Source organism: Ochotona curzoniae, unplaced genomic scaffold, assembly GCF_017591425.1.
Source record: "Ochotona curzoniae isolate NIBS_2020 unplaced genomic scaffold, NIBS_Ocur_1.0 scaffold_2453, whole genome shotgun sequence".
Classification (NCBI taxonomy): Eukaryota; Metazoa; Chordata; class Mammalia; order Lagomorpha; family Ochotonidae; genus Ochotona; species Ochotona curzoniae.
Genome location: NW_024467094.1, coordinates 23580507 through 23607045, shown reverse-complemented (window position 1 = coordinate 23607045; position 26539 = coordinate 23580507). Strand labels below are relative to the sequence as shown.

General features: G+C 41.3%; 1 protein-coding gene across 1 annotated transcript in view; it reads left to right on the top strand.

Moving 5' to 3' along the window:
• The window catches only part of ANKFN1 (ankyrin repeat and fibronectin type III domain containing 1), a 140040-nt gene that overhangs the window by 98293 nt on the left and 15208 nt on the right, over nt 1–26539 (top strand). Inside the window, exons 13-16 of the mRNA XM_041001153.1 lie at nt 5757–5923; nt 8662–8809; nt 10271–10439; nt 19735–19901. Of these exons, the coding sequence (XP_040857087.1) occupies nt 5757–5923; nt 8662–8809; nt 10271–10439; nt 19735–19901 (651 nt within the window). The remainder of the gene's footprint in view (nt 1–5756; nt 5924–8661; nt 8810–10270; nt 10440–19734; nt 19902–26539) is intronic.

Genomic DNA, 26539 nt, shown 5'->3' with positions numbered 1-26539 from the left:
CTTCATGCACTAGTATGTCCCAGCAGCTCCACTTCCCATGCAGCTCCCTGCTTGTGGCCTGGGAAAGCAGTGGAGAACCGTTCAAGTCCTGGGGACCCTGCACTCATGTGGAAGACACAGAAGAGGCCCCTGGTTTCAGATTGGCTCAGCTCCAGCTGATGTGGCCGCTGAGGGAGTGAACCAGAGGACAGATGATCTTTTTCTTTTAATGTCTTTTTCTCTGTAAATCTGCCTTTCTGACAAAAATAAGTAAATCTTTTTAAAAATTATTTTTAAGGACCAAAGAGTAGAAACAACCTAAATGTTGAAATAGCTGATGAGTGCCTAAACAAAATGCTATATATCCATATGATAAATACTATCCAGTCACAAAAGTGGGTGTTTACAGTAAAATCTCAGTCCAAGATTGAAAATTCGTAACATGTACATTTTTATCATGTATATAATTTTAGGCCCACAACCTCTGCCATCCTGGCCAGTTCAGCATCCATACCTCATCTGGAAAAGCAACCATCTACTGTGCCTCCAAAAAGCTTGTAACACATCTGTTCACAGAAAAGAGATTGGATATGCTCTCCCTAATTGCCAATACACTTCTCTCCCAGAGGTCCAGTCCCACACCCCACCACCTCCAGGCCTCTCCGTTCATGTTTAATAAACATTATTTTCAACACCGACTAGGTGCCAGGCGCTCTACTGGGTGCTATAGAAAAAACAAATGAATAAGTCAAGCTGTCTGCTCTCAAGGAGGGAGACAGACTTGTAAACAAATCAAGGTAATACAAGGCAGAATTAAGGCAGTGCTTGATAGCAGTACAAACAGTGTACTATGGGAGAACAGACAAAGCAGCTATTAACTTCGCTTGGAAATATCAGGAAAAGGTGTTTCAGAAGAGGTGCCATTTGCTAGAGCCTTGCATTGGGTTATCAGGTAGAGAGGAGAGAGAAAGACAGGAAGGAGTCGGGGAAGTAGAGTCAGAGGGAGAGAAGGATTAAATAAGATGGAAAAAAATTAGTGAAGGGTCTGATAAAGAAATGAGGCAGATCACACCCACCCTTGGCCCAAGAGGACCTTTCACAATCTTACTGCTTTTATTACTCTGGGTTACATGAATGCTTACTGTACATTTCCCTCACGTACTTAAATGTGAGCTTCATGAAAAGAATGGTCTCTGACGGTCATCGGGATGTTATTAATGTCCTAGCACAGTGCTTGTCACAGAATATATGCTGAGTAAAATTTGGTTGGAATGGGTGATCATGAACCAAAACATAAATAATTAAAAATAAGGCTGGAAGAAGCATTTTGGCTACAGAAGAGACATGAAAGGTCATGATGGAGGCGAAGGTCCCTGCAGGTGGTACAGACCCCTCAGCTCTCACATTGGTTTTGGAAGGCCTCTCTAGTGTACCTCGAGTATATGCATCAGACACCTTCTTCCACTTCCCATTTATGTCTCAGGCTCCAGAAACAGACTAGTGGAAGATCAGTGACTATGTAAAAGCAAGAAAATATATAGTAAACGCTCAGTAATTAGCCTTCAGATATTTAATTAAAGAGTAAATTACTTCATCCCAGCATGGTGTCATTTTTTACATAGCCATAATATGCTCCTAACTCACATTCTACTTGTGGTCAGTTCTGACTCGCTCATGTTTTCCTGTTACCCTCTTACCCATCCTATATTTGCACTTTTGGGTTTGGGTCTTGACAAAACATTTTTCTATTAAGTTTCAACCCTAATTATGATAGGCTTCTTTTTCCAATGCATTGAGCCATTCATAGCTTTATTGCTTACTATTTTCCAGAAATTCAAAACCACACAAAATTTAGGACCCACAAATTTGGTACACACATTTTTGATTCCCTTGTCTGGAATGTCCATAAATAAGCTGAACAGACTGGCCCTTCTTGGCTATCACTCAATATGCTTCCTATTTCCACATCAAAGGCATCATCTACAAATCTTCAATCCAGATATTTAGTTTATTAAAGTAATGCATTTAAGAATCTACTCTCCCCAGGTTAGTGAAACACACGACACTGTCATCTTATGTGTGTATCTTCTATAAGAAATTAAAGATGTCTGTATGATTTGCCTTTTTACAAAAGCAAGCTGACCCCTCTTTAGGATCCCAGATTTTCCCAGGTAACTGCAAACTGATTGTTGGTTGGTTCTTTCTCATTTTTCCTAAAGATCAGTAAGTTGGAGGTCCCTTAATTGCCATCATCCTGTGTTTCTCCTTATTCTTTTTCTAATCTTCAGGGACCTTTCCAGTTCTCAATGATCTCTCTAAAAGAAGATTCCTTGGCCCTGTAGTCACATCTGTTTGTTCAGCGAGTACCACAAGTACCACCAGGATGCACATCATAACAGCCTGATGATTTTTCCTCCCCCCTTTACCCAACTCACTCCCTTTCATTAGTCACTCATAGCCCAAAAGTTTATTTGACTCAACTTTCTCCACCTACTTCTCTGTGCTACACAGATGAAGTAGAGGTTTTAAAATGTCAGCCTTACCCATCTTCTGGTATTTATAAGATTCTTTTCTTTGCAATCACAAGATCACTTTTTTTCTCTTCTTGCCAGTTTCTGCAAGTTGTCTAGGCTTACTTCTCTGTACACAATGGTTATCTCTAACGGTTACCCAATTGGTAACCACTTTTATTTTCTCTTTGACTAGTCCTATATATCGTTTAAAAGATCTGATTTAATTTCTACACGTGGTGTGTAAGTTTTAAAAAAAAAAAAACAGTATGGAGTGCTCAGAACAGAAAGCAATGGAAACACACAGCCCTACCACTTACTTCATAGTGTAGTTCAAGAAAAATTAGATAAATATTATACATATAATTTAAGAATTTCTGCTTTATGCCCACATTGCCTCAACCAAAAAAATTTCAGAGTATTGTGACTATCTGCTTACTCATCTGTCTTTTGTGGCTTCCTCAACAGTAGGGACCATATTGTGTTCCCTGAAACCCTGATGCCTCCCATGGTCCTTGACACATCACATGAACACTCCAAGTGCTGACAAGAAATACAACAGAGGGGACTGTACACAATAATATACGCAGGTGTATCAAGTGGTTAAATCCACAGAGCACGGCTCACTCAGAGTACAGTGGGCCAAGAAGGCCTTGTAACTGTGCCATACTGAATGCTACATGAGTGCAAAGGTTTGAAATGTTTGCTTTTATTTCCTTCTTGCCTTCCTATGAATTTAGTGGTAGAGATGATTCCCTACATTTCACCTTTTATATGTGTGTGTGTTATGTAAACTCATAAATATATGTATACATAATTTATGTCACACATTTACTTCACAAATATGATGTGTTAATTAAAAATATAAACAGGTGTTACATCTCATACATTCATGATGTTTAAATCAAACTAAGGAATACATCTCGTGTCCCACTACTTTTTGTGTAATAAGATATTTAAATTTATTCTCTTATTTTACCCCTTTTGAATACCAGGCTAAATTCTAGGCTGTAGAAAACTTTATAACTGGTAGCCTAACTTACCACTCCTAACTGTGTGCCTCACACCTGACTGCCCAAATGTTTAAAAATCTTATCCATTGATACAGGGGGAGGAAAAAGGTAGTCTGCATTATCCAATTATTAATCATACCGGTGCCTACAACTGTATAAGGAAGCAAAGTCATAACTCAAATAATGCACCAGAGAAGTGACCACATTTACAACAAGATTCCATCCCAGCATCCCTCTGTGCTTGCCTGGGTTGGCATTGGTTACTAAAGCAACTACTTGGATCAGTTTGCTGCTTCTGCAATACCGTGGGGCAAAGAAAAGTGAATTTAACGTGAAGCTAGTATAAAGCAAAAGTAAAATGGAGTCCTGTGAAAGAAGCAATGCTGAAAAGCGGGCGATGTGCAGCTCTCCTCCAGTCACAAAGTCACAACAGAAAAATGACCAGTAGACAACTGAAGATGGATGAGGATGACTTGAGTGTCACACATTTAAGAGGCCAAGGGAAAAAAGAAAACTTGAAGTCCTCGCTTAACTTTTGCAAAAATTATCCGCTTTATGATGACATCCGAAGAGTCCAGTATGAGAAGTGCCGTGTCAGTTGTAGGCGTGGTCTAACAGAGTAAGCTGAGCGGTAGGAATGCGGTGCAGCTGTGGAGAATCTGGGAGGATGGCTGCATCTCAGGTCTGAGTGCCTGGGTGTGAGTCAGAGCTCTGCCCCCCTCCCCCCGATTCCAGGCTCCTGCAGCAGACTCACAGGGTTAGATCTCTGCCATCAAATTGGTAGACTTGGATTGAGTTTCCAGGTCCTGGTTTGGGTCAAACTCTGCCCCAGCTGTTATGGGCATTTAGGGAGTAAACAAATGGATGAAAGATCTTTGCCTTTCTCCCTCAAAGTTGCTCATCTTTTCAAATCGTTTAAATTGTTTGTATTCTGAAAAATAAACCTGTAAAAATTAAATTTTGGGCCCAGTGCAGAAGCCTAGCAGCTAAAGTCCTCACCTTACATGCACCGGGATCCCATACATGAGCTGGTTCTAATCCCGACAGCCCCACTTCCCATCCAGCTCCCTGCTTGTGGCCTCGGAAAGCAGTTGAGGATGGCCCAGAGCCTTGGGACCCTTTACCCATGTGGGAGACCTGAAAGACTCCAGACTCCTGACTTCAGATCGGCTCAGCTCTGGCCATTGCAGCTGCTTGTGGGGACTGAATCAACAGAAGATCTTCCTCTCTGTCTCTCCTCCTCTCCGCATATCTGACTTTGCAATAAAAAATGTTAAAAAAAAAATTAAATTTTGAGGCATAAATGAGTTCAGCCAAAGCCTGCAATGCCACCAGCTCACCTCAGGGCACAATTTCAAGTCCTGGCTGCTACACTTCAGATGTAGCTCCCCAGTAGTGGCATCTGGGAAGGCAGATAAGGATGGCCCAAATGCTTGGGCCTCTGTTACCCAGTTGGGCAACCTGGATAGAGTTGGTAGCACCTGGCCTTGACCTGGCCTAGCTGTGATCATCTATGCCATTTAGGGCAGTGAACCAAGGCACAGGTCTTTCTGTCACTCTACCTTTCAGATAAATACATCTTGTAAAGCAAAGAAAAATTTAAGTTGAAAAAGAATTAAGCATGACTCAGTCCCATAATTAATATATAACTGTAACTACAACTTAAATGTTTACAAGATGACACACAATATAGCTCCTGGCATTACTTGTTTCAATTTTAAAGACGAAGACTCAAACCTTTCTCCCTATTTGCTATAAATGTGACTCTACTTGAGATGGCTTCATTTAAAATGTTTCCATTTGAGTTACTCTGAAATTACAGAACTTTCTGTAGCTGCTTTGTCAGCTTTTACACTTGCACATGTCTGCTTTCTCCCAGCTAAACTGTAAGCCCTCCAAGGACAGAAATTATGGATTTTATTTTTCTTTATTGCCTGCCTCCAGCACAAGCAGCTTCTTCCCAATTCCGTAACCCACATGTCCACCCCTGGCAGAGAAATCTGGGGGAAATAATCACACAGAATATATTATTAAAGACTTCTTACCTGACTTGGAAGGGAATTCTCCTGAAGGTAAGACCAGCTGCACCACCAACACTTCCCCAGCATTCATGGCGGTACCTGAGGTTTCCCACATAATTATTTAGCCACAGTTCCGTCCCTTCACCACGGGCCCACCTTATGCAGGAAAAGCCTGAGCTCGCCTTTGAAAGCTCTTCTTTGTTCTTGTTTTTTTTTTTAACTTTCATCCTCAGGATATCCTCTTCTATCACAAAAGGAGTCATCAGCGCCTCTCTCCTGGCTTATACCTGGGTTACCTAAAGCTGTGCAGCTCTGTGGATCAGATCAAAGTTCTGGTCACTCAGAAGTTACCCAACATTCTCTGTCACGTGAAGATCCGTGAAAACAACAACATTTCCAAGTAAGTGGTCAGGAGTTGGGGTATACTCCGGGATGAGACAGCAGCTTGAGTGCCCCAACTGATAAGCCAGCTTAGACCATAAAGTGTCATTTCTCAGTGCAGCTTCTGTAGTGAGATGTCTCACGGCGGGCCTGGTGCAACAGGGGAACTGAGTTTTAACACGGAGATTAGGAAGGCTTTCAGTGTCACTCGAGAGGAGGGATGGGCCCATTAAGACAGTGCACTATCCTTTCATCCCCTTTCTGCACTGCGCATGATGCAATCACTGGTGCTCGACTGGTTCATGGACACACAGCCTTTTCTTTCAACACTGCTACTTGCAGTATTTTTTTTTTCTTCACAGTCAAAAGTAGTCATGTTCTTTGCTGCTTTTAAGTGGCACCTTTAGGGATGGATTCTAATAGAGCTGCTGGTCTTAAAAGACTGTTTTTCCCCCTAACCCCTTAGCGAAAGGACTTTGTTTCCCCTACCCCTTATGATTCTCCAGGGGAGAGAAGAAGGAACAAGACCTAAGCTTCTGGAAGCTTGCTGTATGGTTTGGCATTTGGTGAATCACCCTGTTAGCTTTGGGAAAGTTGCCCAATCTTGGTAATCCAGCTCAACTTTACAACTAACCTTCATAACAGGCCTCAAGGTCCACAATACTAAACTGAATCAGTGTGCTCAGAGGACAAGAAATCCATTTATCTGTACACTTATTGGCATTTCTTTGCATGTGGGCTGCTTTTCAATAAAACATTTTTAAAAGAAAGTAAAAATAACAAATTTTGTCAAATTTTGCTGCAAATAAATGTGATCTATCTTCAAAAAAGAGTAACTGTTTTCAACATGGGGGAAAATGTACCCAACATAGGGGAAAAAACAAGGGGGGAAAAGGGGCAGAAACAAATAGAATAGTAAAACAATAATCTCCATAGTCCTTCAGCTTCAAATAGTATAAACTAGAACCTCAAAATCTATTTACATCCATGAGTTTGCTTATCCACATGGGGGAATTCCAATTTGGCCACCTGAAATTTTGTCCCTAAACAATCAAGACTTGATTAAGTGTGGTGTTTTACAGTTGATTAAGTTAATATCAATGAGGAAGAGAAGATGATCAAGACGAGCCTAGATGAGCATGGTCTCTGAATAACTCACTGGGTCCTACTCCGTCCTCGGTGTTCACTGATCCATCATACCTGGCCTTGAAGTCTGCCATCTGGTGGTCACTTCTACAACCAGCACTCATTAGATCTAAGTCCTGGGTTGATTGCACAATGGTGACTTCCATCCATCCACTTTTGTACTTAGGAGGCCTATGCTCTGTCTTTCAAGGTGATGGCAACAGATCGTCTCTTCTTGGGGGCATCCAAGTTTCATTTATACAGAAGACCCAGTAACCTCACTCTGCCAATTCCATCTTTCTCATCTTCATATCCCATACCAGTCAATGAGTAGTAGGTGTTTTACAGCATGCCCACTGGTAATTTACTTTCTAGTTGGATTACAGATCCTACTTTAGCAATGTGGTCTTTCGGGTTCTGTGTTTGCTTGTGCTTCTTATAAACCTCACATGGTTCAACATCAGAAATGGAAGGAAAAAAGCCATTTGCTAACAGGTTCTTAAGGATTTCAAAGATCTGTGAATCTAACAGTATGTCCAGATTACAGTAGGATTTCTTTTCTCCTTTTTTTTTTGCCTCTTAATTGGGACAAAGGATAGATTTTTCCCATATTCTTCTCCAGTGTAAGGGGTGAAAACAGAAACCTTTCAAAGAGGGTAGAGTATTTTTTGATGAAAAGTTCTTGCCACAATCAATTTGGTGTTCTGACCCACAGGCTGAAACCGAGACTAGTGTCTTTGAGGAAAACCCTCAGAAGATTTTCACAAGGGTGGGGGCATGTGTCAGCACCTTCTCTTCCAATCCCCAAAGAGCAGAGCATTCCTTTCGTCTCCAGCCTGTTCTCGGGGCATATTAGTATTCCCTGCAGAATTCCAAAGAACCTGGCCAAGTTCTGTCTAGAGACTTGTCTCAAATTAACCTGTGGAAACAATGTTCCTGACGTGGCATTTACCTTGATCCTTTCAAGCTCTTTCTGCCTTCTGCCTACCACACATCTCTCGCCTCCAGCATGACATTTGGAAAAATTCACCGGAAAGGACCATAGAGCACACTGAATACAGCCATAGATGACTGGTTTGCAAGGAGGATCAGAGCCACAGTGTGTGTCCCCTGGTTCCTTTTATTGGAACTGCTCGATGTTCCTGTTTGTGATTCTCCTCAAGCTTTTGGAAGAGGACAGAAACCAAAATAGCCCCCATGATTACAACAGGCTAGGGTTGAAATGTGCCATGTGGTTTGTTGTCTGAGTTGGACTAGAGTCCTGTGGTTACCCAACTGCAGAATTAACCAGCAGATGCCCCCGTGGTAAAACGTGGTCACAGAACTTAGAGGATCAGCAGGGAAAGAAAAATGAAGACAGTGATGAAATTATGATAAAATATTTGAATGAACCAATCTCAAAAAATATATTCATACAAAACAGACCCCATGTTTAAGGTATGTGTGGTTTGACAGGTGAATGCAGCTTGCGAAATAACTCATTTTAAACTGCATCTGAGTGGCAAAAAGTTTAAGTTTCATGAATTGCATGAGGTTTTAACCAACAAGAATATCCAAGTTGAGGGCATATAAGTTCTGAGCATGTTCTGAACTTTTGTTATATTTCTAATTTTAACTTTACTCAACATACAGAGAAGAGTGGGAGTGGGTCCAAAAGCTTTCTGGCTCTGAAGTTATGGAAAGTGCGAATCATACTGCTGACTGCCCCATGCAATTGTTCTATGAGCTCCAGACGGCAGTGAAAGCTCTCCTTAAGCAAATCAATATACCTCTACACCAGGTACTGAACTTTTTAGCACTCTTGTTTTTATGGCTCATGGAAACTGCATTGTAGCATAAAGCTAACTCAAGAGGTGTGTGGGGGGGTGTGGGTTAATATGTTTATATTCACTTATTTAAATATTACTTTGCATGTATATAAATGTGTTGAATTTGACTCCAATAAGCAGACACGGACCACATTTATGCTTCATTTCCCCAGTTCCTCTTTGGATCATCATTTTCCAAGTTTTCTAACCCTAAACCACTATACTGTGGCATTGTCAAACAAGGGACAATCATTTGTCAGACCCCTTGCAAGAACTCAAGGCTCGAGTTCTGGACAGCAGGAAGAGAACAGGATCCGGAAATAGAGTATACTTGAATATGCAAATAATTTTTCTAAGAAGAATTTGTCAGCAAAACTCTTCCCACATGAATTAAAATATGCAAACCTAACCTCTGTTATTAAGACAAACTGCTGGCATAGAAGAGAATAGTAAATGCATATTGTGCTCTATTAGAAGTAGGTTAACATTATATAGCCTTTGGGTGGATTTGGATTTTGTTTTGTTTTGGCCTATGTTCACCATTCCTGCACTCCCCTTCCCCCCTGCAAAAAGTACATACATGTGCAAATACACACAAAGTGAACCAAGGTTCGTCTATCAACAGACCATCACACAAGTGACTAGCTGTATTTAAAACATAAATTGGTTCTGACCAGTGGAGTCTGGGGGAGGTAGTTACTTAGCTAATACCAGAATCTCCATCCATTTGGGTACCCCTCCTATTGTAGTTATTACTGGAGGATTAGCTCAAAACAGTCAATACTGATTACTAGATTGCCATAAAGATGCCATAAAGACACCAAAAGAGCAAATGAATTATTCCAGAGGTGAGCGTAAGCTCATAAGAAGGGAAAAAAAAAAAACTCTGCTGTGACAGTAGATACTATTAAAGGGCTTCTTAGGCTTAGCAGGCTTGAAGCGGCTCATATTTCATTGGTGACTCTTGGGCTAGACATACATGTTGGGAGAAAGCTGCCTAACTGCCTAACAGTACATACAACTTTTTTTTTTTTGATACTTGTAAAATTTTCTCAGTCCTTGGCCAGAAACTACATTTTTCCCCCTTAACCAACTTAAATTGAAACTAGTGCATTTTTAATTCAATCCATTTTTGTTGCTTCGTGTAATTATATTCATCATTTTGAAAAAAAAAAGTCCACAGAATGCAATCATTTTCTGCCTTTATAAGAAGCATAAATGTTGTTTTCAGAGTTTATGTGGAACATGACTGCCTTAAATCTTGATTTTATATAGCATTATTAAATGGGCTGAACCCTAATATTTATGTTGTATAAAAATTCCAAGCTTGAAGTCGTGTAATTTTGTTAGATGTTTTATGCCAGTTTGGTGTTGTTTATGTAAGTACCATGTTGTAACTCTCCTATTTTTCCTCCGCGCGTGTCCCTCTGCAGGCAAGGAACTTCCGCCTCTACACACAGGAGGTGTTGGAAATGGGTCACAATGTGTCCTTTCTTCTCCTGCTCCCTGCCTCAGACGACGTCTGTACAGCCCCAGGACAGAATAATCCTTACACCCCACACTCAGGGTTTCTTAACCTCCCTCTTCAGATGTTTGAACTTGGTATAGTAGCTTGTTTCACCTAGAAATATTAACCCAGCCTCCTTATAATAAAATCACAAAGTTATATCTGTTCCCCCTTGTCCCAGTGGAGGGTCAATAAATCACATGATGGCTTTGGCAACAACCCTTCCTAGAACTGTGTACGAGTCTGAGAAAAAGCAAAGCTCCGAGACTATGTGCCGAAGCAATAATTAGAGAAACCTAGCTAAGGCCCAATGGAGAGAAAGGAATTCTAAACAGAAAGTTTAGTTCTCAGGCTAGACTCCTCACCTCCACTTTGGTTTCTTAAGCCAAGAACTGATGTTTTCATGAAAAGCACTGCCTGCCTTTCTCTTTCTCTTGTATCATTCTCTTTCATCCTCACCTCTAACCGGGAGAAAAAAATCATTAAATTAACAAGTAGAATGTGCATCACTGTGGAGCAGGGTAAAAAGTCTAACTTTCAGATGTGATTTATTAAGCAAGACTCTAAATTTCTGGCAGAGACTTTGAGAAATGGACAGGCTCTTCCCTCCTAGGACACAAAATTGTGATTAGCCTGTGAGATTCTGAATAGAAGATCACCTTGTCCTGACTTTCAGAAATAAATGGCCTGGGCACCATCTTTCTGGTTTTGCGAGACCCCTGCTGCCCACTGAGAATGGGAATAGTGAGGCTTTGTCTTCCTTCCCAGCTTCATCCTGCAGCAGGCCAGTGAGAGGCAATTAGCAAGTGCTCCCTTCATTCCACTGAACTGTATGGCCTGTAGGAAATTTAGTACTGAATAAGTGGGTGGGTGGATGGTAGCAGACCCTCTTTGGATTGCTACCTGCTACAAGATTTAGAAGCAGATGAGGCAACTACCTGGTATCTCATTTTGAGACAGAGGCATCTACTTAATTTATCGCTCAAGGATCAACGTGTAAGCCTCATGCCCAAAGCTGATGAACAGCAATGCTTTTTATTTGTTTGATTGTTGTTTTCAGAGATGAGGGCTTGTCCTTAGAAGAAGCTTTGATCAGATATGTGGACTGGGACTTGGAAATCCTGGGGCCCCTATTGTGTGACACTGGCAATCACTTAATCATATCACATGGAAAAGGTGCAGTAAGGTTAACACCACCACGTTTCACACTCCCAAGAATGAATGCAACTACTAAATGAGTTCTTCAGCCAAGAATGCACTGCTGTTATTACGATTATTGGTACTGAGGCAAAGTTTTCAACTGAACTTAATAACCACCCATTGGGTGTCCTCTTTGGAGATCTAGAGAAGATTAAGACAAAGCCTCTGCCCCTCCGGGGACTCTCAGTACAGGGAGAGGAGATAAAAATGTAAATTTTTATAAAATGAGATGGAATGTGAATTCAGTCATAAATATTAACTGACAGTGAGGAAAAATAAGAAAACACATTTCCACAGTGAACCGATCAGAAAGCCTGCACATAGGAGACAATATTTGATGTTGTATTAAAGGACAGGATGTTAATAAACATAAAAAAAAAAACTTCTTTGTTGGGGAGTAGAATGATCAAATGTAACAGGAAATCAGAAAGACTCAGGAAAAGAAGTGGTACAGTTTGGCTAAGTCAGAAAGATGAAAAAATGGTGGGGCACATTGCAGAACCAAGTGGAGTCACACAGGCTCGATCCAAGGAGTTAGGCTGAGGAACGTATGTCAGATGAATTAAAAATAAGAGCTAAAAACATTGAGTACTATGAGTATGACAATCCAATGCCAGGTTAGGAGCCAAAAAAGAATGGGAAAAGACAAAGCAACAGATATAGACAGAGGAAACACTGGGAGCGATCAGCAGGAGTAAGAAACTATTTAAATGAGAAGGAGCCCTAAGAAGATGTTTGTAGTCTGTGTCACAGGGCACATACGGTTCCCTTATAAGTAATGAAAATACAGGGGAAAATAACTTGGAAAAGAGATGCTGTGAGCTTTCAGTAGGTTTAGCCTGAAGATACTGAGTGTATATCTAAATGGCCATGTCCCATTGGCAGTAGAAATGCAGGAAAAACTGGCTACTAAACACAAAAATATAAAAGTTTTATTAACAACTGTTGAAGTTACAAAAACAGATGAATTCCATGGTATAGATAACTGACAGGGAGAGGCACCAGGGAAAACCACTTTATTGGAGAGCTAACCAGGATTCCATTCTCTGTGATTATAACAAAAATATATGAAATTCATTTCATCAGGCTTCAATGGCCTTGGCGGGAATAATCAGTGATTTGGCATCAACCAAAACAGGACACAACCCCTAACTTAAACCCTGTGCCAGGCCAGGCCAGGGTCCCTTTCTATCCTGATTTCCACAAGGCTCAAACATGCCTCTTGGTTAGCCATGGCTAGCCTCACTGTTGTTACCCTCCACTTCACAGTCTAGTGGAGTCTGTTAGCAGCCATTGCCCTTCTAGGATCATTTGTTCATCCATTCTTCAATAAATATTACCAAGCAGCCTAGATGCCAGGTGCTATTCCAGGAACTGAAGAATCAGCAAGGAACTAAATTACATTCTAGTAGGGGAGACAGACAATAACCCAATCAGCAATCACACTGTCAACGTCAAAGCAATGAATCAGGGAAAGGGACTAGAGGCAAGAGACAAGAACTGCAGTGTATGTAGGATGATGTGGGAGAGGCCCTCCAGACAGGATGCAATTGAACAGAGATCTGTGCTACCCAGGCAAAGGAATCGACCAGTGCAAAAGCCTTAGAATCACAGTCTGCTTCTGGCTAATGGATCAGTGTAGCTAGAGTGTGATGACCAAAAGCAAGGTAGGTGGGAGATGAGCTCATAAGGTTTTGTAAGTCATGATAGGAACTTTAGATTTTACTTTAAGCATGTTGGCAATCCAGTGCAGGATTCTGACCAGTAAAGGGACAGATTAAAAGCTCTGAGAAATCCAGTAATACTCTCCACCCTAACAAAAACAAACTAAAAGACTTAGCTTGATTTAACCCAGCACTTTAAAATTCATCTGACCAGGACTGAAAACATTTAGCATGACACCTACTAAAAAACAGAAATAATGCACATACACACACACACAGAGCACACAAACTCTCGGATACGGTGCCTTTCATTCGTACTTCTGGGACTAACGTGTCTAAGAATCAGCTTGTTAAAACAGAGGTTCCTGAAACCAACCCTGGAGACTGCCGAGTGTGCTTGAGGAAAGGCCGGAAAAGGAACATTTCTAGAAAACTCCCAGGCGATTCTGATACCACCAATCCACAGGCCACACTTTAAATAGCACTACCTAGGACACAGTGATGAATCCATTTTAGAAACTTTAGTGGTTTAGGAGATGTGGTTAATAGTATAATGGTATAATCCAGACTGTACCTCTTTAGCCTGTTTTTACCTATTGTAAAAAGCTATATAAATCATTAGATATTATCCCTCACCTATTAAAAAAAAAAACAGATCAAAGCTGGGTGACAGCAGTTTGTGACTTTAAGATGTTCTTTCCTTCAATAATAGATAATGTCTTAGCTACCCCTGGCACTCCCTTTCTGCCATCTCACTGATGGCACAACTGATTATTGAAGACAACGTATGTCTTTAGAAAAGACCCGGCTAGGGTTGGTCCCATTGCATGCACAAACCCATCAGCCATTTTTTTAGGGACAAGAGAAAAATGTTTCCAGTATCAAGAAAATAACATACTCTGGTTCAGCATTTGCTGCATTTCAATACCATGGGCAATAATCTGAAAAAGACTGTTGGCTCTCAATGAGAATTATGACAACTCTGCCTTACCAATCAGAGCCAAGCAATCAGAGCCTTCCAAGAGGCACACTGTCATAGCTACTTCCTTCACTAGTGCCTTAGCCCACTAATCATTCAATAATTTTTCATCTACGAGTCTGCTAGATTGAACTTTTAGCCCCTCTTAGAAAAATGCTAACATATCATTTTTTGAAAGATTTCTAATGTCCATGGGCAGTTCCATAGTAAAAGACCAAATGATACACTAAACAGGTCTGAGAAAGGAGGGAATGTTTTTGGAAATTCAGTTAGAACTCAGAATGTTTTAATAACAACATTGGGAATTCTAATGAAACTTGAAAAGGTGAGAGTTACAGGAATATGTAAATTATAATAGAATAAAGGGTTATACTATATTTCAGCTTGACTTATGTAAGTCATCCCTGTCTCCATGAAAGGACCTGAGATTTGGCACACTGACCACACTCCTGCCAGCAGACTAAGTGAATCATAAATAACTTGCTGACCAGCTATGGAAACCTGCATCCGTGCCTGTTCCAGCACTAAACAGACCGAGCAAGGACAAAGTGATAAAAGAGCTTATCTCTGAGTCCTACAGAAGAGACTGGGGCAAAGCCATAGGGTATTCCTGATTCAGATTTCTTGTGGGGTCAAGAGACAGTATATGTTCAATAGAAGGATTGTGTGAGGTCTGGCTAGGCAGGAAGAACCAAAGTGAAGTGGTACAACTTCACTAGAGACCAATATCCCTCCCCACAGCCTAAGGGCTGACACCCCTATCCTCTGGATAGGACTGCTAAGCAAGGTGGCAAGGCACCTGTACATATCACTGTTTACACAGTTCTCAGGAACAAAGGAAAATCAGCATCATGAGTTGTTAAAAACCATTTCGTGGCATAGCTTCCTGAGGATTTGCCTAGCCTGCACTGAAGTCACGCTGCCCAGACTCAGTGGCCAGTCACACCATTGACAGTGAGCTGATGTTGAGGAAAGCTGATTTTTAATGATTGCTTTGGCTCTGTAAGTCTTAATTATGCCACACAGACCCCAAAACACTGAAGAGTTTGAAAATAAATAGTTTGAGGCTTGGTATATATATCATACATCTGTTCTTGGCCACATTCTTCATTTAACATCTATCAAGCATTCACCGTCTTCCGGGTGCTGTGCTGAGGTTAGGACATACAATCAATCTGCCCTCCAAAGAATCAGAATGGAATAGGGGACAGAGTCTATACCAGTAGTCCTAATGCACTCAGTACTGCCAGAGAGGGAGGGGACTGAACTTAAGAGAAGACACCTGATCCTTTCAGAGTATACCTGCACCTGATCTTGAAGGATAAGCAGGTATTCAAAGAGGAGGAAGAAAGGCTAGACAGAAAACAGAAAAATGTAGCCTAAGCAAGTGCATTCTTAGAAGCCCTTTAGGATGCCCTAAGCTTAAGGCAACTGAGAGACTGGAATAAGGCTAAGCCAAAAGTTGAAAATGTCATAATCATGAAGAGTTTTTATATGTGTCATCTTGGGAAGGCTAGCACGCTTTCCTGTGTAGGCAGTACGGAGCCATAGTAAGATTGCAAGAAGAGGAGATGGTCTTGGGGATTTTAGCAGCTCTGGAAGGACACACTGCAGGACAGAAGAAAAAGGTGGGGGTTGACTGTTGGGAAACTATCTCACTATTCCATATGAGCAGTGAGAACAAAAACAAGGTAACCACAGTGTGGTTGTAGAGGAGAAACTCAGACACAACAGGAATTCAGGGGTTAAAAATCAACGAGATTTTGTGATTGATTTGATGTGGTTGAAGAACAAGATAGAGGAGCCAGAGAGTCTGCACAGGGTGCTGAAAGGGCTACTACTGCCATCCACCAACACAGAAACAGGAGGGAGGAAAAGGTTTGGGGGAAGGGTGAGATGATGAGTTCTGTTTGACAAATGATGAGTCTTGAGGTGCCTGCGGGATATCCAGGCAGTGAGCCTAATGGAATCCAGGCCACAGGCTTGCAAGAAATGGCATGGCCTCAGACTTCATTCCTAATGCCTAATTTTTATGATTTAGGATGCCATGTCTGGATTTCAACCACCAGATTGTCCACTACCAAGACTCTTCAGAGTGGCCCCTTGTGCCCAGGTTCCTTTGGATAGCTTGGCAAAGAGTCATCACACTCAACTTGCCCTAGGAGGTTATCTCACAGCCATTGGAAGGAAGCCTGGGGCTTGAAGCAGATTAGAATTTTAGTGAGCTGGAGATCCTTCTGAGTAATATTCCATTCCTAATTCTGTCCTAGTATTTCCAACACTGAACAGATCATTTGGGGGTGAGGGAAAGGTGTACAGGAGTGAGAGTGAGTGGGTGGTATGTGCCTTCTGTTGTGCTAGTCACTTTACATACATGGTATTACCCAGCTGCTAGAGGTTACCCAGCTACCCTCACACAAGTAGGAAGTGGCAGTACTATGATTCAAACCCAGGCCTGTCTGAAGTCTAAGCCTATGTATTTTCCTCTTTACCAAGTGTTAATGCCAACCATATGTCTGTCAGTCTTTTGTGATCTAATAGATTTTTAAAAAGGAGAAATAGAAAATTAGCCTTAGCTTGTGAACTACTAGCAAGTCATGTGGCCCAGATAATATTGTATCTTTATGCCATTTTGTCTATAAAATGCATGTGATTCACATTATAAAAAAAAAATTAGAAGCTTCCAGTCCATCTTCTACTCCTTGGCCATGGCTACCAAATGTATCATTGCTAAACCACAAAAGACTATGTTAAAGTAACATTTGTTAAAGTGACATTAAAGGCTCTGGATGAAAACCACCAGAGCGGGAAACTGAAGCGTTAGAGTAGAAACCTTCTCATAACTTGCTTGTGGTGCATGGCACAGACAGTGCAGGCACTGAGAGACCACCCACTGATCCAAGGTTCTCACCACCGCAGACATAACAAGAGAAAGCTGTGAACTCTCTGACTTTTCACAGTTCAGATGGGACCAATAGTGTCTCTTTTAAAGAAATTACTCAGTGTCTCTCCATATCTTCCTAGTCATGTGTTAAAGAGGGGAGGAGGAGCTGATTTTTCTCCAACTTGGTTTGGAAAAACGGGATTTGAGATGCCTCTCTCCTCTGCACAGTCAAGAGGGGACATCTGTCCAATACTAACAGGGTTATAATCCCCTCGTTGAAAAGCTTAAAGATACATCAGCAAGCCACAGATGCCCATAAATACTAAAGACCTGAAATGCACCTTTCACAACTCCATCAGGCAATGAGATGCGAGAACAGACGGAGAGGCAAGGGTCTGCTCTCTTCCCATCAGTTCTTGCATTTACCCACTTACTCATTCAGTCCAACAGTAAAGTTAGTTGAGAAGCTACAATGTTCCAGATCTTGAGGAAACAAATTCGTTGGAGATATAGTTCCTGCCTTCAAGGAAGCTACACTCCAACTTCATGACAGTCAAGCACACAATTTCAGTGGGGCAACATAAGCATCCTAACACATTAGCAAACCCAAAAGAGGAAACCAGATCTTTCCAGAAGGGAGGTGTTACCAGTAAAGACTTCACTAAGGAGAAGATATTGCTGCTGACCCTTTGGAAGTTGACATTAAGGTATAACAGAGAAAGTATCAGAAGTTGACCCCCAAATATTAATAAAGAAGCCTGAGGTACAGGAAAGAGAATGTTTAAAAGCATCACATGGCAAAGGACCTATACTAAGTTCAGCTGACCGAAGTGTAGAGTCGAGAATGATCAGATGATCAAGAATTAGAGATATATTCAAATCCTCAATTACTAGAAGATTTCCATATGGATAGATAATGTTTGTATTTTAAGTCAAGAGGAAGCTCCGTAGAGACTGTTAGATGAGGAAATGACATGAGATTATATCCTTTGGGAAGAGCTCCATGGTTTGTCACTTGATGAAGATATATAACTTCAGCTCTTCCATGTGTCGGGCAGGGGAGTGATAAACCCAGCAGAGAAAATGGGCAGCAAGAATCTAACAGTAGAGTGAAAATCAGCCCAGGCACTGGGACTACTGGCAGTGAGGATTACGCCTTTGAAACGAGGCACAGCTGGAGGAATGATGAGCCACTTAAGTCCTCACCACAGTCTTGTTTGCCATGCCCATGTGAGCAAAGACAGAGCCAAGCTACCCTCACACTCACACAAGATTTATTCCAAGAGGAAAATCAAGCAAGAGAGCAGGCGGTAGTGAGACGAGAACTGTAGGATACACCAAAAACCTCTGACTGCACAGAGAAATGGGGCTGCCACACAAAAGTGTAGAGGACCAGATGCCCCACTTTGAAGGAATGTGATTTTAACCCCACCCCCAGAAAACAACCACTCTGAGCCTCAGGAAGCAACACTAAGAGATGCAACAGCAATCTTTAGGTGAGGGCACCCAAGAATCGAAAGTGAAAGTGTTCCATCAGAGTTGCTGAGTTGTCAAAAACCCTATTCCCAAAGCATGGAACATGAACTGCGACCGGTCAGAGGTACACGCTGTAACTGAGGCTCCTGGAAAGGGAGCCTACAAGTTCAATGATGTCCTGGAAAAGAGTGATACACACTAGTCTGAGTTGGGATGTTCTCTTCATCCCACTAGCATCTGAAGTTACTATGGTCCATGATATAGATCAGAGGAGTGCAGACATCTGAATGCTCCCAGACTGCTTGCAGCAGCAGATCCAGTCTTAAACTGCCCTGTCCCTTCCAGGAAAGGGCAAAAGATGGAGAGGAAATCAGACTCTTTGCTGCTACTTCTGCAACATTGTCTTTTGAGATGGGGGAGGCCAGGTCCGCTCAAGACGAAAATATCCTTTTTCAGGCTACTGCTCGCAGCTCAGAAGAGGAAAGACAGGAAGATCAAAGCCCATCATACAGGTCTTTAAGGACACCCTAAGAAAACCATGTCTTATTTATATTAGCAGTTCTAGACTGGAAAGGAACAAGCAAGATACATGCTGGAAATCAGACATGAAAATCAAAACTAGGTTTCAAATTTCACTGGGCTCTGTGTTTACTTAAAGTGATAAGCTTATTTACTCAGACTTACACTCACTTATGAGTATATACAAAATACATCATGTAACAACAGAAACAAGCTAGGAGAAACGCACCCTTGGGCAACTGCATCCTTGTACCATAGCACATTGTACCACAGACTAGGACCGCTACAAAGTCACCAGGCAATATACTCTGATGATTGACGCTTTGTATATGTAGCTGTCATTGACCAAAATGTCACTATGTGGTACACAACTCTATGTGGGAGGAAAAAGCCCCCATTTCAGGCAGAAGTCCATACACTGCAGCTTGAGCCAACCCCAATTCCCCTATTGCTACTAGGAGCTGCTAAACCTTAAAAGGAATACTGTCTGACTCACGCCAGACAACTGGCCCCTTAAGAACACTTTTATAATTTATTTATAGCTTAATATATTCCAGTGATAGGATTAATAAATCATGTTTTCATTCAACTGATTTTCTCTGAGGTATGAATTTCTCCATTTTGATATCAGATCTTAACATGTTTTATTTTGCTTGTCAATTTTCCAGTTCATTTTTGCAGCTACAGGGAGAAATTTATTGGTCTGTATTGCCGCCTTTCTGCTGTTGTGGAACTGGATTCTCTGAATACCCAGCAGTCCCTAAGGGAGGCGATCTCAGACAGTGAGGTCGCCACTGCCAAACAGAAACACCAGCAAGTCTTAGACTTCATCCAGGTAAGAGTTCGTCTCTGTTGCAGTGGAAGGGGGGAAGGACAAGCAGGGGAGGAGAATACCACGCATGGGAAAGAAAAGCAAACTCGATAGCTCAAAGCATTCAGCGTACAAGCTGCCTGGGGACTTGGTTAAATGTGTGTTTGCAAAGACTTAAGAAAAAACTACACATAAAATCAGAAAATTACTAAGAACCATTATCAGCCACCACCATAAACAATGGTGGCTTTCTATCTGAGTGAGAAAATTCACCCCCGGTAATAGCAGAATATTACTCTTACCTGAAGAAGTAGAATATTATGCTTACCAGGTAGTCCCTAGTCATTTCAACAAAATGAAAAACTATTGATTAACTCAATATTTGAGAGTGGGAAAAGGAGAGGAAAGAGGGAAGGGAGGGGACAGGAGAGAGAATAAATAACCTACTAGTATATGTTAACCTAGATCCAAACTGATCTAAGAATCTTCCAGTTTGGGACTTCTGTCTAACTCTGTTGACAAGTTAACGTGTGACTACGGTTGGAAGATGTGTTCCTGGTCTTGTCTGGAAAGGCCTGATGGTGACAACTCAGGGTGGTGAAAGAGATACTGCCTCATAATCAAAAGGATCTGAATTTTGGCCTGAAGTTGTCTCTAAATTCCTCATTTTTTTAAAAGATTTATTTATTTTTATTGGAAAGGCAGATTTTCAGAGAGAAGGAGAGACAGAGAAAGATTTTCCATCTGCTGGATCTTCCATCCAATGGTTCACTTCTCAAGTGATCGCAACGGCTGGAACTCAGCTGATCCAAAGTCAGAAGCCAGAAGCCAGGAACTTCCTCCAGGTCTCCCACACGGGTGTAGGGTCCCAAGACTTTGAGCCATCCTCAACAGCTTTCCCAGGCCACAAGCAGGGAGCTGGATGGGAAGTGGGTCTGCCAGGATTAGACAGGCACCCATAAGAGATCCTGGTGCTTACAAGGCAAGGACTTTAGCCTCTAGGCCATGGCACTGGGCCCCAGTTTTGTTTGTTTTGTTTTGTTTTAAGATCCATTTATTTTTGCTGGAAAAGCAGATCAGATTTACAGAGAAAAGGAGAAAGATCTCCCATCCACAATGGCCAGAGCTGGGCTGATCCAGAACTAGGATACCGGAGCTTATTCCAGGTCTCCCACATGGGTGCAGGATCCTGAGGCTTTGGGCCATCCTCCACTGCTTTCCCAGGCCACAGCAGGGAGCTGGATGATAACTGAAGCAGCTAGGACGTGAACCAGCACCCATCTGGGATCCCGGAGTTTGCAAGGTGGAGAGGTTTAGCCAACTGAGTCATTGTGCTGAGCCATCTAGTTTTATTCATAAAGCATTTCCCACAAACTTTTAGAAGAACTCTCACAGACTTAGTTCAGTTTCATAAATACTACATATCCGATGTCAGGCACTAAATGAGAAATAAAAATGAATTACAAAGAGTTCATTGAACTCACAAAAATTTAAAATCAGGGTAGATAAGAAATGTCTGTAAATACTATTTGTAAAATGTGTTAGGTGCCTAAAATAAATACAATATATATATATATAAATTCTGTACCAATAAGAAGATATTAAAAAATTACTTTCAACTATTATAAGAAAGTTGACCTACGGAACATAACCACTATATAAACTGGGTCTAAAGCGATTTTATATATATATATGATTGCAGTTAAGAGAAATGCAATGCAGAACATTTACAGAGAAAATGTAAACACACAAGGAAGAGAGCAGAATAACAGTATTTGAGGATTGAGTCAAGGGCTTTTGGAGCATAAACTGAATGATGAGTAGCAGTCATACATTAGGTAAGAAAGAGGACAATGAGATCAGATCAGACAGACTTTACCAAAGGCCAGTACAAGAAATGTGCGCCCTCTCCTACCATCAGTAAGAAGCTGACATTCTAGAGGAACTCAGTATATCACAACTTCGCTTAGGATAGATTCAGGCAGGCAGGATTTCTTTTTTTTTAATACACGTTGATTTGGCCATATGGATTGCTTATTAAAAGCATTCATTCTTACTCATCATGCTCAAATATTTTGCGTATCTTTCCTAGATTTAGGGAGAATTTCTAAAGACAGGGAAACTAGGTAAGTTATTATAATCCTCTAGTTTAGGATTGGGGAACCTTTTAACTGGCAAGGACTATTTGGATGTTTATATTCACAGGCCATACAAAGTCACTTAAAAGTTAGCCTGCAATAAACTTATTGAACTTCAGGTCCCACTTGTGGTTGCTTTGACAGAGCCAGACCAAATTATTTCACAGGCCAGATGCTCACCATGCCTGATTTAGATGAAAAATAACACCAATTACATTGCAGAAATGCTGTGAGCTCTGGGCAGTTTAATCCAAATTTCAATCTCCTCATTTGCAAAATAGGAGTAATAAAGCGCTCAGAATGTTACATGAAAGAGTGCATGAGATAATGCATGTTTTCACTCAGTGAAGTATCCACACATAAGTAATAAATTCATGCATTCAATGGTAAGAAAAATTCTAGAAGAATTCCTTTGAAATATGAATTTGCAGGAGTTTAAGTACTCAAATGATGATACCAAGATAACTTGTCAAGTGATGAACAGATAGATGTTTAGGATTTCCTACTTTAGTAATTCTCTATATGCCATAGGTTGGGTAACCTCTCGTAGTAAAGAAATAACCTTCAAAAAAGTTACTTACGGTGCTAAGAGTGTGCAATTTAAAAATCCAAATTATTGGTTTTATTTCATCCTAGCGTAAATGGAATATAGATAGTGAGGAAGGAGCAGAAACAAAGGCAGGAACCTGAGAACAATATGGAAGGCTGCCTCATCTTTGGAATCCAGTAGCCTTCTACAGTGAAGAAGGGCAATAGCGCAACAGAACTCAAGACGCCCACATTTTTAATCTTGAATCTTCTACTGATAAAGATATCAAGGACTTCAATTTCTTCATATGTATAATGAAATGAATGAACTAGACGATTTACAAAGACCTGACTGGGTGCTGGCATTTTATGACTTACCAACCAGAAATATTTTGAGAGAAATACACAGAAACTAAAGCATAGTTAAGAAATATGTCTTATTTCACTTAAGTCACGGAGAATTCAATACCTTCACCCCACAATGCTGCTTTCTTCAGTCTGCGGGACTCAAATCCCTCCTGGAGCTCCTGGCTTCATTGTCATTCACTGAATGATATGCTGGCTCCTTTCTTTTCTGTGTAGCCTAGGACTGCACTACCTTTTGTGTCTTTGCTTTTCACCACACCATTAAGAGGGCTGGATAAAGGCAGACCAGGCCAGGAATTCCTCAAAGTTCTCTCCTGCCCTGCTCTCCCATAGCAGGTAACCCGAGAGCTCCTCTTCCCTTCCAGCTGGCCAGGTACACATAGACTTGGATAAAAGCCAATTCCCAAGAGGTTCAAAAAATAATTTCTTGGCCAGGGTAAACCAGACCATCTCCCTGTGCCCACAGGCTTTATTAGACTACTTTGTGCTACCCAATGAGTAACTTCACTGAATGCCAATAATTCGAGGTCAAGTCCCACCCCACTGCCCCTTATCTGTGTTGACCAATTCTCTCTTGCTCTCTTCTCAAAATGAAAACCAGCTGCTGCCACTCACCCATTGGTGTTCACAGTTCAACCCACCATACGCCGTAACCTACAGAGGCAACCGCCAGTCACGAGAGCATTGGTATGAATCCAGATCTAAGACAGTGTTGAAGTCACTACACAAACCAAACATTGTAAAGAGCAAGAGAGTCTATGTAAATACAGCGGGGAAAGGCTGCCAAAGAGTACAGCCAGAAAAGGGTAGGGCTGAATCAGGGGAGGTGTAGAAAATCACAGATAAGGCTTTAAAGACAACACATACAGCAGAGACGTCAATGAGCAAGAAAAGAAGAAGAAGAAAAGTCAAAGTGTGGAGACCTGGAACCTGGCCTATTTTGAGCTGCTAAAGCCTAAAGGGCAATTAGGCTGTAATTTATATACTGTAATGCTTCAAACACTTCTAAGTCATACTAGAAGCACAGCTCATTGAATTGAGCCAATCCATCATCCCCCCCCCCACCCCGAGCACCTTGTAACTGAGTACTGAGAGAGCCAATCACCTTTGCATTTTAATAAAAATATTGTCTTGCCTGAGCACACAGAAAGGGTGTAATTTATGAGATGAAAACTGAAAATTTTAAAGGACAAAGTGAGAAATGGATGCAGAAGTTCTAATCAGCAAACCTAGAGAGTTTGTGGTCTTTTCAAAAACGTGTCAGCACGTCTTTAGAATCTGAAGTTGGATCTTAAAATCGGGGGGGATTATGTTGTCAGTTGCCTTTAGATTAACAGTATAAGGTAAAATGGGTGAAAATTGGACTTTTTTTTGGATATGCTTAGCTAAATAAGTCCCTTTAAACTTAATCCACAGGTTTCCTTGTACCTGTGGTGGTGGCATTTTACTTAGGCTAAGACCTCTTCATCTCACTGCTGAGAAAAAAAGAAGCAAACACTGTTTCAACCAAGTAGGAGTAATTTCTACACAAAATCTGTCAATCTCCAGAATACACAGAAACAATATAATCCAGAGAAAAACAGATGCACCACTGTCAATCACTGTACTCATTTCTGAGGGCTACTGTGATAAATTAGCACTAAGTGGACAGATTAAAACAGAAATTTATTCTCTCACAGTTCTGGAGAACAGAAGTTTGAAACTAGGCTGTTGGGGCTGCATCTATTCTGACTCTTCAGCTTCTGGTGGCTACTGGCCTTCATTGACTTATCCATCTGTACCTGTGGTGGCCACCAGAATTCCGCCTCCTGTGTCTGACAAACCTCCCTCTGTTGCATTTGTTTCAGAAAGTCCTTAGGATGGCATTTGTTGTTTGCAAGTAGGATCCACCCAATCCAGGGCAATCCTCTTTTCAACAACCTTAATGTAGCTGCATCTTTTGCTACCATCATGTACAAAACATGTAAAACAACAATCCCTGCCCTTTGGCAGGCCCTCTAAAAACTGTCTACAGACTGACAGTTCCTTGAAAATAACCTGCAATAAGAGTGTAATACAAGAGGTAGAGCCAAGAAAAGCCATCTAAGACAGCACCAAGCATATGGGGAAAATTCATGTGATTTCTAGCTGGGATCCCTACCTTGGTTTTACCAGTTGAACTTCAGATAATCTCTTTGAAACGGCTTAGAACATACCTCATGGGCCTGCCCTACTGTTGAACTTTCTGCCCAACTCCCCAAGCTAACAAAGACTAAATAAATGCTCAATCTTACACTTTCATTACCAGCTGTGAATACTCTACTAAGCCCTATCATCCCATTACGGAAAAGAACTAGAAAGCAAGGGGAAAGGATGGTCAACCATGCAGTGCCACACTGTACTTCACTCTAGTTGGTCATTCTGAACATGGCAGACACACAATGTCGGACTCTGCTCTGTTGAGAGCACCAGATGTGAGGATATTCTTTTTAAAAGCAGGTTTTTAAGTACTGCTTAAATACATAAGAATCAAGAATACTGGGTAGCACCTTTTATTTAAAACCTCTACAACTCAGATATTTTAACATTGACCTTCTTCTACATAGACCTTCTTCTAAACTGCAAGGAAAAAAAAACCATTAGAGCTAGAAGAAGTTTTAGACAACAGCTAGTCCATGGCCCAAGCTACTCTTTATACTTGAGTAAAGATGTCCAAGAAGTTAGGAGACTTAAGCACAGAGGGAAATTATTACCACAAAATCCAACTACTATGGAAAAATGTGTAATTAATTGCCCTTCCTGAAGATGGAATAAGTAGAAAACTCATGATCTGAGTGTAACAAGAGCTGGGAAAATCTGTCATCTACATAGTCAGATATAAATGGCTTTTATAACAATAGGCTTCAACAAAACTGCTATTGTATTTTGAAATAAAATTCTCACCAAAATCATTCTAAAATAAAAAGAACAATCTGAAATGGGTTACTTTAAGAAGTTAAGGATGTGTAACTCACTTAAGGAAAAACTATCTGGGCTCAGGACAGTAGCCTAGCAGCTAAAGTCCTCACCTTGCACACACCAAGATCCCATAAAGGACCTGCTTCCCTTCCAGCTCCCTGCCTGTGGCAATCAAGGACAGCCCAAAGTCTTGGGACCCTGCACTTGCATGGAAGACCTGAAAAGAAGCTCCTGGCTCCTGGCTTCAGACCGGCTCAGCACCGGCCGTTGCAGCCACTTGGGGAGTGAATCATCAGACGGAAGATCTTCCTCTCTGTCTCTCCTCCTGTATCTCTGACCTTCCAATAAAAAATAATAAATCTTTTAAAAAAGAATAAGCTATCTAAGCTATTTTGAACTTTATTTCTTACATATGAAGCAAGTGCTTCTAAACAATATGAAATGTTATCTTTTAAATTAACATAGATGGAAGAATCTCTGCTTAGCAAAATCAAACAGCAATACTTTGTCTTCTGGCCTGGTGTGGTGGTCTAACAACTAAAGTCTTCACCTTGCATGTGCTGGAATCCCTTATGGGTGCCAGTCCATGTCCTGGCAGCCCCACTTCCCACCCAGCTCCCTGTTTGTGGCCTGGGAAGGCTTTTGAGGACGGCCCAAAGCCTTGGGACCCTGCACCCATGTGGGAGACTGAAG